A 12,107-nucleotide genomic window follows, 5' to 3' on the forward strand; every position below is an offset into this window, starting at 1 on the left:
GTTGATTTCCTTGTTATTCTCAATAGGTGTGTGTCCCTTTGTCGATCTGCGGTCACGTAATTTGTGATGGACAACATAGTGTCTGTGAATTATTTTCGGAGTATTTCTGTGTCCTCCCATATTCTCATTTTACCATCTGTTCCATCATCATTCACTTGCTATAATCATCTGTCTCCCTTAGCCTAAGGGCATAATCACGAGACTTTAAACTGAAAGATTTCAGTTTATTTTCAATGTGTGTGATGGCGTTCGAAAGTAGTCTGTTACAAATTAAACTAGGTAGCATTTGTGTCCTAGTGCACTTGCACTGAGCATACCCACTTAAATAAACTTCCAACAAAAAAATTCGCTGCATCTCTGTCTCCTGCATACACAAAAGCTATGTATTGCGATGTTCTAGGAACTCTTGACTAGGCTGCAGTTGCCATGAAATAAGTTTCTTCCTAAACTATTCTCGAAGAGACTTCTAGACATTACGAAACTAAATCAAACAACAAACATTAATCCATCTCCGTTCTTTAGTTTAATAATAATAATAATAATTAATAATAATAATAATAATAATTATTATTATTATTATTATTATTATTATTATTATTATTATTATTATTATTATTATTATTATTATTATTATTATTATTATTATTTTCCCATAACTGAAACTGTACGTGCCGATCAAAAAATTGAAGTCTCCCATACTACGTTATTTTTTATTTTTCTTTCTTTTAAGGCGTGTAACGAATTTACAACTCATGTGATGAACTTACTTCGGGAGCAGTCTCGAACACGACCTATTACTCCGAAGGAAATTGAACGAATGGTTCAAATTATTCACAAGAAGTTTTCATCCATCCAGATGCAACTGAAGCAAAGTACGTGCGAAGCGGTGATGATCCTCAGGTCCAGGTTTCTGGATGCCAGGTAACAGAGTTCCTTAATATGTTTGTTTAGATGTTATTTATTGTGCTTAACATTTAGTGTATAGCCTAGAAATTGAGTAAAAGTAGAAATTGCTTTTCTATATGCAGTATTTGCAGAATTGCTGTTGATGTTACCCGAGCATTCAAAGTGTATCTGCGGTTGCTTCTGTAAGCTAAAATGTAGCCTATGTCAAGAACCAAGCAATTGAATCGTAATTAATCAATTTCAGTCACTGAAATTGCCAAGTTGTCAAGATAAATACAATTTCAAACATTTCGGAGTTATGCTGGAACATTGATTGTCCATTGTCATTGAGTTTGAAGTGTGTGCACAAATTGAATTCACGAAGGAAGCCCGAGGAATTTATTAGACCAATGTTTCTCAACCTGGAGGTCGCGACACCTAAAGGGTCGCGAAGATAAGTGGAAGTCAGAAATATAATCAGAATCTAATGCAGCAAAATATTTTTAAATATTTTGAATTTTGTTTTGATAGGCATATTTTTATTTTTATACATACTGTTAAGAACAACAAAAATTACAATCTACTAAACATTTTCAACAGATGCAGTGTTGTTTAAGAATCAATTTAAATGAAAGAGGTACGATATGAAACTAATGAGGACTGCATATTGAAATACCAGAAAAATACAAAGGCAACAAAACCTCCATATTGAAATACAATTAAAATTGAAATCTCTGATCCGCAATAGCTGTGTTGCGTTTGTTGATAAATCAACAGTGGACAAATTATTTTGTCTGCAATAAAATGGATTGATTTTGTTTATGATCCTTTGTTGTTCTTTGCTGAATTGAACACGTATGTGTGTGTGAGCGAATAGTATTTTTTCTATCAAACTGGCCGCAATGAAGGTGTATTTTTGGTGTGGGGTTTTATTTGTTTCGTAAATTTTAAATGTAAAGAAGTGGCTTTTAAGTTTTTCGTGATACTGAACACATACACAAGAATGTACGAAATTCACAATCATATGAGGTGACAAAGTGACGGCCTTTTGAAAATTAAAATACTATAATTTCCGTGACAACTTTCAAAGTTTTTTTTCTAACAAAGATTAGAAATCACTTTAATTTTTTTTATCATATGACCCAAAATTAAGGGAATTACGAAGTATTAAAATTTTCAAATGGCCTCCATTTTTGAAACAGTATGACGGACCGGATTCGATATTTGTAATATGAATGAACTGACCAAATCTGGTTTTAATCCATTCGCTTATTGGATGGTACTGTATCCATTATATACAAGAAATGGTTTCTACTATTATATTAATAAATGGATATCGTGAGATCTCTACAATAGGTATATTAAAAATCCCACACACGCTTATTTGTAATACAAACGAGAAATTATAAGACGGTCGCTGGCAAGAGGATGTGATTAAATGGGTATTGTGATAGGAATTACATTGAAAACCACTGTATTAGACAATCTAAATATTAGAAATTTTAGGAACGATTCATTTAGTATGGAAACAAAAGTACTTCCCACAAAGGTGCCGCATATTACCTAAATGAAAATATATGAGCTCATTAATGAATGAAAATCTTAATTTTAAGCAGCTGTATACTAATTGGTTTGGCGTAAAATTTACTGTTTTATATTTAATAGATACGAACTAAACATGTGATTGTGATATATTAATTTAATCTTGATTGTACACATTTTTTTTTTTTTTTTTAATATAAAATATAGATTTTACCAGAGACACCTTTCGACAACAAATTCGTCTAGTTTTCGTGTTGAAAACATACCTTTTCAGAAATGCGCCTTTTGAAAACTGCATTCAGTTGCAGGCGATTGTATTTATAATGCAAAAGCATATCAGTCTCTAAGTAACGCTAATATGCAAACTTCAAAATATTACAGAATTAAGGGATGCATAAACATGTAGAAGAACATTTTTAGCTATTCCTAATTATTGTAATCCCAGGTCGTCTCAGTATGTCACTCACGCTAGTTTCTAATGGTTCAGGCAAGCTAATAGTTGCCGCTACCCGCATTGCCTCCTTACGCTAAGAGACGTCGCTAGCGTGCAGGTTATTTCCGGACGAGCCAAAGGCTTTGTGGATAAAAGCTTATATTAAATAAGTGAAATGTTAACATATGGGAGAAGAGGAGTAGAAGTAACATGTTAGAAGTGAAATGAATGTGGAAACTAATAAATAAATGCGTACCAAGTGATGCTTAAAACTAAAATTGGTTTTATAATAATAGAAATTTCGAGTTTATGAATTTGAAGTGAAGCAGACATTATTTCTCGATAGTTATGATCAGTGGCCAAATGATCTAGCTAATTAGGATTGTCTTCTTTTCTTGTCAAAATACGTTTATCCGTCAATATAGACATTTTCCCAATACGTCAGTACAGCTACAGTAGTTTGATGTAGAATGGGATATGTCTTTGTTAAGATCACTACCGAGACACTCATTAGGATTTGTGATTTAGAGCGGTTTAGGTCTGTCATTTAACAAACGTGTTCTTCTGAAACTCCCTTTTCGTTTTTTTCTTGGTAGCGTTTCTAGTCTATTTGGTGTACCATGATGTGGAGTTGTGACGTGTGATGGCCCTCGAAGGCGCGCTCCAGATAAATGCGGGAATTTTTCACATGAGGCGCTTCCTTCTTTCCCCTCAACACCACTTTTACAGTTCCTTTTCCAAGCTAACTCTAATTGCATTAGAGTGTCAGAACTTAGGCTCAAATTAAATTTGATGAAAGTGTTTGCAACACAAATCTTCTGCAGGCGTGCCTTTTGGAACGTTTTGTGTGTTAAGGGAATAGGAAGTGAGATGTGTTTAGATATATACGACTGAGATGCGAAATAAGAGAACTCTGAGAACGTAGTAACTTTCTTCACGAACTGTAGTATGAAGCCTTGATATGTTGCTTTGTACGAGATTGTTTAGGACACTGCATGCGTTTCCAAACGTGTGTTCTTAGTGCATTTCTGATTCCTGTATAAGTGTTAACGAACAGTGTGAATAATTTTAAAGTTAGGTTTTTATCACATACCTTCGGAAATGAAATTAAATGAAATCTTCAGTTTTACGTCCCACGATTATGCCGGTTAGGCTAAAGGAGACGGTGATGATGAGAAACGAATGAAATGATGGAATGAAGAAAGTGGGAGGAAACGGGAGAACCCCGAGAAAACCCACGAGCGCGGTGTTTCTCCACATACCTCCGGATGCAGGTGGTTGTTATAGTGATGATTGATATGTAATTGGTAGAAGTGGAAATCGCGTTAAGACGACGAAAGATTTTGTGTAATTAAGTCAACGTATATTGCCTACAGACAACTTACATAGTCTGACAATTTCCAAATGAGTCATACGAAGACTAAGACTTAATGAGCAAAGTCGCTTATGAGTCAAGTACAAATACTCTTAATAACATTAGCTAGAAAAAGTGTGGATGGCTATATTCTATTTTTAATCGCATGTCCTTGATTGGCATTCATCGTATGGTTTGTCCAAGTAAGTTGTTGAAGTTCAGCCTCCTTTTTCACTACTGAGGCTGTAAAAGACGTGGACTTAAGAGTTTAAGGTTGAATCCAAACCACCATAATACGTTCAGATCTCAATTCTTTCTCAAAGGGAATCAAACGTAGGACAATAAGTAATAATAATAATAATAATAATAATAATAATAATAATAATAATAATAATAATAATAATAATAATAATAATAATAATAATAATAGTAACTGCAAACTAAATCACTCAGTTTATAGCCAATGGAACCCGAAGGTTCAATGTCACATTCACAAAATCTCTGTTGGCTTCTGTCCTTAGCCAGGTGGATCCACTTTCTACTTTGCGTTCCTATTTCTGCAAGATCCATCGTAATATTGTTCTCGCATAAGCACCTAATGTCGTTTTCGAATTGGGTTTCCAGTTAAAATTTAAAAGCATTCCTGCTTTCTTTGAAAACGTTCTGTCTACATTACCTACCTGAGCCACCTAACGATCTTAGCATAGCAAGTAGAATAATCCGTCATGATGTTGATAAATGATTTAAATTATACAGTTCCTCGTTATGAAGACTTCAGAATTTCGTAATTCCGTCCCTCTTGGGTCCGAATATTCACCGGATTTTCAAATACTTTATGTGCGTTTCATACAGTATTGCAAGCAAGGTTGATTGATTTAAATTAAAATAATTTTATTCGAATGATTTTTTTTTTTTTTTTTTTTTTTAAATCTGTGATCTTGTAACCGCTCAGTGTTCAGGTCGCTGTTCGTGGTCCTACCAATAAGTATTCTTCTGAGACCTGAACTTACCTGGATAGAACGATGAAGGCCCTCTCCAAGAAGTTGTTACAAATTGTTTCCAAATCGCTCGTCGGTCTCAATGATGAGGTGAGCATTAGGCGCCGAGATGTTCGGATGTCTCGTCTCGAAAACCTCACGGTCGATCAGACGGTCATCCAGACCGGGACGCACACAAACATCATTCACACACACACAACGAAAACACACTGGATTAAATAACACTATACTTATTTATTACAATACTAATATAATAAATAAAAGAGTAACGAAGAGAAATGAACACAACACTTAACACAGAATATGTATAATAATATTCATTATACAAGATAAATCAAGTCGCGACTCTTTACGATAAGCCTGTGCAAAATAGCGGTGGTTCAAAATATCAACACAATCTTCATTGCAAAGTCTATGGCCACGCGTATGAATCTGAAACGATGTAATACGTGTAGAAACAAAAACGCGGGTATGTCATTATTTCAAACGTATAATTATTCAAAGTTAAAAAAAAATAAATAAAAAAAAATGTTCCAGGGTCGCAGACGGGGTCCAACTCAAAATGTTGAAATGGAAAGTGGTTCAAATTGAGTATCGTATGAAAGCTTATGTTAGGTGAAAGAAGAGAAAACAAATCTCTACTCTTGATGAAAAAATCTATTGCCACTACTATTAATCTAAAAACGGTGAGACAGGTGCAAAAACAAAACAAAACAAGACAAAAACTAGAATGTATCAAAGGAAATGACTCGTGCCATTTTGCAATGCTTATCGACGGTCGAGACTTATCCAATGTCCGATTCTGTATCATTCAACTCGAGCTTTCACATGATGTGCTTCTTTAGCCCCCTTGGCACTTGAAACTTTTGAGTTGGACCCCGTCTGGGATCCTGCAGTTTAAACTGGGATATTTCTTTTTTCCTTTGATACATTCTAGTTTTTGTTTTGTTTTGTTTTGTTTTTATATCTGTCTCACCGTTTGAGATTAATAGGAGTAGCAAAAGACTCTTTCATCAATAGTCGAGACTTATTTCCTCTTCTTTCACCTAACATAAGCTTTCATACGATACTCAATTTGAACCCCTTCCTATTTCAACATTTTGATTTTGACCCCGTCTGGGATCCTGCGAGGGACCCTGGAACATTTTTTTTTTTTTTTTTACTTTGAATCATTATACTTTTGAAATAACGACATATCCGCGTTTTTGTTTCAGATACATACGAGTGGCCATAGACTTTGCAATGAAGATTGTGTTGATATTTTGAACTACCGCTATTGTGCACAGTCATATCGTAGAGAGTCGCGACTTGATTTATCTTCTTTTATTTAACACAAATTTCATACGATATGCAAGTTGACCCCCCTTTCCATTTAAAAATTTTGCGTTGGATCCCATCTGGGACCCTGCCGGAGACCCTGGGACAATTTATTTTACTTTGATACGTTGTACTTTTGAAATGATGAACGACATGTTTTTCTGTTGTCATATCTGTCTCACCGTTCCAGATTTTTCGGAGTTGCAGCGGATTTTAAAACACGCTAAAAGGTGTTAATAAAAATGAGTAACGTGCTGCCCTCAAGCGGAATGCTTGAGACCTCCCCAATTTCGTTAACCGGTTTAGATCTTACCTTGATCCAAGCTTTCAGGAAATATATAAATCACCCCCACTTTGTGGGTTCAGGTTCAAGTACATCCCGTGTAAGACTAGATTCCTGATAAAACCTCACTTTAACTGTGAACCCTTCTGTTAATCACACGCGCTTCTCACTCCTTTGAGGAACTTATATTGACAAGGATATATAATAATTGTGCCACGCATAAAAACGAACCAAAAAATGTACGGAAGAAATGGATTCCGAAATCCTGGAGGGAAAGAAAGAATTGAAGTCTATCGGTCTAGTTTAAAATAAGTTTTCTTTTCTCTCTCTCTCTCTCTATTTATCTCAAGAAAGCGCTTTTCCGAACATGGAGAAAGAATCTGCGGTATAGGAGACAATTGAAAATATGTCAATGGAGGTGAAGATGATGCACGAAAGCTTTAGAGTTAATATTATCCCTGGATTTTCGACGAACGAATATTCTAAAATTTGTCTGAATACGATTATATGAGTTTCAAACCTTGATATTGAAGCGAACTGTCATATTACTTTGCTCTTCCTGGTAGTAGACTAATTTCGTAATTAGACTGCAAATAAACTAAAATAATCAATAGGTGTGTAGTTTCAAAAACTGTGTTCAGATAAATTTAATTGTAACGAAAGTATTTCTTCATCGTCATTAAATGTTGAATAAGCGAATTGATTAATTTCGTGTGATAGAAATTAAAGTAAGACAGTACAAGCAACATTAAAACTAACGGTGCTCTTAGCTGTCTACGGTTTATATTACATTAGTATATTCAGAAATTTGGTGTAGAAAGCTAAGAGCCCCGTTAGTTTTAATTTTGTTTTTGCACAAATCTACGCCAAAATAAATAGGATTAGCTTACCGCGACATTGTGAAACTAATTGAGCTTTATTACACAGGACAACAAATGTTTTCACGTTGGAGAATGAAATCGCATTCAGTTGTAAAAAGGGATGAGTAGGAAGGTCAGAATTCTATCTAATTTAAAGCCAGAGGTTCGAAAGAAAGGAAAAAATACAACTGCTCTATATACGTACGTATATGAGGAAGAGAAGGGCATGTATTTTGGTTACTGTTTGTTATTAGGCTGTAAAAGATGCCTGTAATTGAACTGTAAGTGTGGCTTTCAGCTAGAATTGAGTGGAACCACTGAGCACTCACAATTAGCCGACGTGCTAATGCTTGTGCCACACGAGTTCTGTCCCACTGGGAGGCATAGTAGTGGAATAGAAGTAAGTGCAGGACAGTGTTACGTCACTTTTTTAAAAATATACTTCTCTTGTTTTGTAGCTTACCTTTTTAGCTTGCTGTCGGTTTTCATGAAAAGGATTTATATATATATATATATATATATATATATATATATATATATATATATATATATATATATATATATATATATATATATATATATATATATATATATATATAAAATATTTATTTGTGTGTGTGCGCGAAGCGAGCGTGTCTGTTCCACAATAACTCTTGTAAAACTCAACCGATTTTGATGAAATGTGATACTTTTTCCTTCTTGTTTGGGGTTGCAATCTATCAAGTATATGAGGGTTTAATGGGGGTAACCCCCACAGGTACATGGAAGACAATTTTCTTTACTCATTTGCCTTCTTTAGCCTAAGAGAGAACACTATGGAGTGTTAATTTGTTTAGAACAAATGTGGAAGGTTAAGTTACCAATTTTTCTCGAGATACTACTTTTCGCTCCTTCTGTATTATTAGTTTTACATCATCACCTCCCATACATTGTCAACAATCTGTTGTGCGCTATGTGAGGGGGGAGGAGGAGGGATTCAAGGTAACTGACTAGAAGTGTGCACTTATATCGTAAGGGTTCCACTTGAAATCCACGGCCAAGTGAGTTTGTGATGAACATTGTATAAGTTTTTTGTGTGTGCATACTCCCATTTGCTTGCAAATTCTCTTTGCAGCAATTCTTCCAAAACCATTAAGTATTATTAATGTTTGTCTCCTTTAGCATACAGGTCATCATTGTGGGTCATGATTCCGCAGTCGTAATGATTTAGTTTCATTCTATCCACTATATTCAGTCCCTGTTGTAGTTACGGAACCACGCACAACACGGTAAAAAAAAAAAAAAAAAAAAAAAAATCACCATCTTGTTCAAAATATGAATTGTCTTGTCAACGACTTTTTGCTACTATTGAGACGTCGTTCCATCTGTCATGAATAGGATCCATCTTTTCTAACGGAATATCCGGAATTTCCCACTTCTTGTGTGAGATTCCTTGCGCAGCCACTGAATGATTTGGAATCTTGCAATTTTAGATAGAACAGATTACAAGTCTAAGAAATAACATGCCGCCTCAGCTCAAATGGCTAACAGTTTCGGAGATATTCGCCACCAAAATTAATTTTCCTCGATTTTGGACAGCCGTAACTCTGACACTATGCACTTGTAACCACAGGTCCATATGAGCTTCTTCTTCTTTTTTCCCTTGTTTTGATGTGAGGAATGACCTATTTTCACTTTTCGGTCTAGTTAATTAACACGCTGTGTATTGTGTTAACAACATTTAATCTGTTGGTATTGTAGTGTATGTCAGTGTAGCCCGCTCGATATTTGCATAGTATGGAATTTCAGTGTTTTTATCTGCTAGTTCAAAAGTTACAAGGGCATATCAAGGTAAATTCTCTATCCTGTAGAAAACATACACTACACATAGAAAAACAGATTTTAATAAGTGACCTACAATTTTCGCCTAATTGTGAAACTACTCATACTAAAGATTCGATTGGATTAGAGTTTAGCGATCCTTTCAGCTATGAGGCCCAAACCTCAGCTAAACGTGAGATCCGAACCATGCAGCCAACGAGGAAATCTCGAAAAGAAGAGATCGGATGATCAGGCACAGTATGAAACAGAGGAATCACACGCTGAATTATGGAGAGAATTGCAGAAGGAGAGCCCACGATTGAAATATACCTAGCAAATAATAAAAGACGTAGGAAAGAAAAAAGCACGATGAACTGAAGTGTGGTTCAGGATAAAGAAGAGGTGGAAAGCTGCATCAAACTGATCGAAAGAAATGAGTTGTTTCTATGCTAATTAAAAACATCTGCCATAGTTAAGATATGTAGTAGTTTGCAAATATGGTCAATGCAGAACTAAAAGTTGCTTTTCTTTTCTTTCTTTAAGAGAGGGAATGTGCTCTAATATTGTGTGTGCTTCTAATATTAATTAAAGAGTTTGGTTTACCAAAACTTCTTTATCCGGGAGAACAAGAGTCTCTAAAACTACCCGAGTAATCATCAAATTTGGTTAGAATGTAGAGGGTCAAAAGTCAGAAAGAGAGTTCGTTTTTGGAGCAGATATTCAAACCGAAAGTGGTAAAAAAAAAATATCAATTTCAGTTTTTAATGTTGATCGCTGTACAGCAAGAACACTAATAGAGAGAGACGGTTTTCTTGTAATCGATTAAATGCCCCAAGAATACATTATATCTCTGTCACTAACTCACTACAAAAACTGATAGAAATCCACTACAACTTCCGGCTTCAATGTTGATTTACGTAGAGCAAGAACTATAATAGCGAATACTTTTTTTTTCTTTCTTCGAAATCGATTTAGCTTGCTAAGGATAGGTACTACGTCTTCTCTCTCAATCCTCTGTTCCAACTGAAAGTGGCAGAAATAAACCACTTCAGAATTAAACATTGGTCACCATAGAATAAAAGCTAATAAATCGCGAGAAGCGGTTTTCTGTAATCAGTTAAGCGTTTCATTAATACATTTCATGTTTACTGTAATCAGTACGGATACTAGAAATGGCTTAAACATACCACTTCCGGTTTTAACGTTTATCGTTATACAGTGAAAACCGTAACAGATACCCGAAAACTGTTTTCTTCAATCAATTAAGCGTCCCAATAATATTTTTCATCTCCACTCTATTAAAACGAATTGGCAGAAAATCAAACCACTTCAGGTTTTGACGGTGATTGGTATAGAGCAGAAACGGTAATCGATACTAGTGGTGGCCACAAAAACTGGTTTTTAGAAAAACCGAAACCGGGTTTCTAAAATTAAAAAAAAAAACTGTTTAGGTTTTCTTCAAAACCGGTTATCGGTTTTCGCCGGATCCAGTTTTGGTTTTCTTCAAAACCGGTTCCGGCTTTTTCCTAACTTTGTTGTATTTCTGACCAGAGTAAAGTTTCATTGTCCCCCGGAAACCGATTCCGTTTCCACGGTAGTAGTTTGTTTTCCGAAAGTCTTCACCGAAACCAGTTTTGGTGAAAATCGAACCGGTTCTGAAGAAAACAGAAATATCGGTTTTTCGGGTTTTGGTTTTTCTAGAAACCGGTTTCCGGTTTTTAAAAAATAAAACCGGTTTTGCCCATCCCTAATAGATACACAGAAGTGGTTTCCTACAATGGATTAAGCGTTCCAGGAATACATTTCCTTTCTATAAAATAAATGCCATAATAGATAGCGAGAAGCGGTTTTCTGTAATGAATTAAGCGTCCCGAAAATATTACATATCCACTCTAATCTCTGCTAAAACCGGAAGTTTCTGGAATCAACTACTGCTGGTCTCCTATGTTGATCGTTATAGAGCAAAAGCTTTAACACATAGCGGAAAGCGGTTTTCTGCAATCAATAAAGGTCCTAAAGGTTTATCTCCACTCAAATCAAATCTTTGTACTAAAATCGGAAATAGTATAAACTCCATATGAACTAAACACCCTCACGTGGTATATATATGACACTACTACTTAATTTTGATTGTAAATGCTTACTTTTACTTAATTTTATTCCGTTACACCTTCTGTTTCTTTTTTTAACGAATACCTATACCCAAGGACGCCGATCCTGGGTGGGCCCGGGGGCCCAGGTCCCCCAAAGTTCATGTGGGCCCCATGTATTTTTATGAATATCTATTTTTTATATGTATTCTTTTATTGTTATGTATTTTTTTCTGAATGCTCTCCCCCAAACGAACAAAGAAATCGGCGCCCTTGCCTATACCCCACTTTAAATGCAGTGTTTATTAAAACTCATGGTTTTGTAGACGTTATGTGACAAAAGTTATTATATAAACCAATGTTAAATTACTAGAAGCTGCCTATTCAGAGAACGTGGGAAATACAGTTCTGCGTTTAGCATTACACTTAGGGATGGTATCGAGACGAGACGAGACTTTGTAGGGTCTCGGTCTCGTCTCGGTTGATAAATAACGGTCTCGGTCTCGAGTACCAAGTCTCGGTCTCGTCTCGAAAGTCTCGAAATA

The 12,107-nt window shown here is 35.4% G+C and overlaps 1 protein-coding gene across 12 annotated transcripts in view; it reads left to right on the forward strand.

Moving 5' to 3' along the window:
* Positions 1-12,107, forward strand: part of exd (PBX homeobox extradenticle) — a 1,150,921-nt gene that overhangs the window by 828,363 nt on the left and 310,451 nt on the right. For all 12 annotated transcript variants that reach the window (XM_081765552.1, XM_081765556.1, XM_081765551.1 and 9 more), the window contains one exon: positions 731-921. In XM_081765552.1, the coding sequence (XP_081621678.1) occupies positions 731-921 (191 nt within the window). The remainder of the gene's footprint in view (positions 1-730; positions 922-12,107) is intronic.

This window comes from Thermobia domestica, chromosome 7, assembly GCF_964235325.1.
Source record: "Thermobia domestica chromosome 7, izTheDome1.hap1.1, whole genome shotgun sequence".
Taxonomy (NCBI): Eukaryota; Metazoa; Arthropoda; class Insecta; order Zygentoma; family Lepismatidae; genus Thermobia; species Thermobia domestica.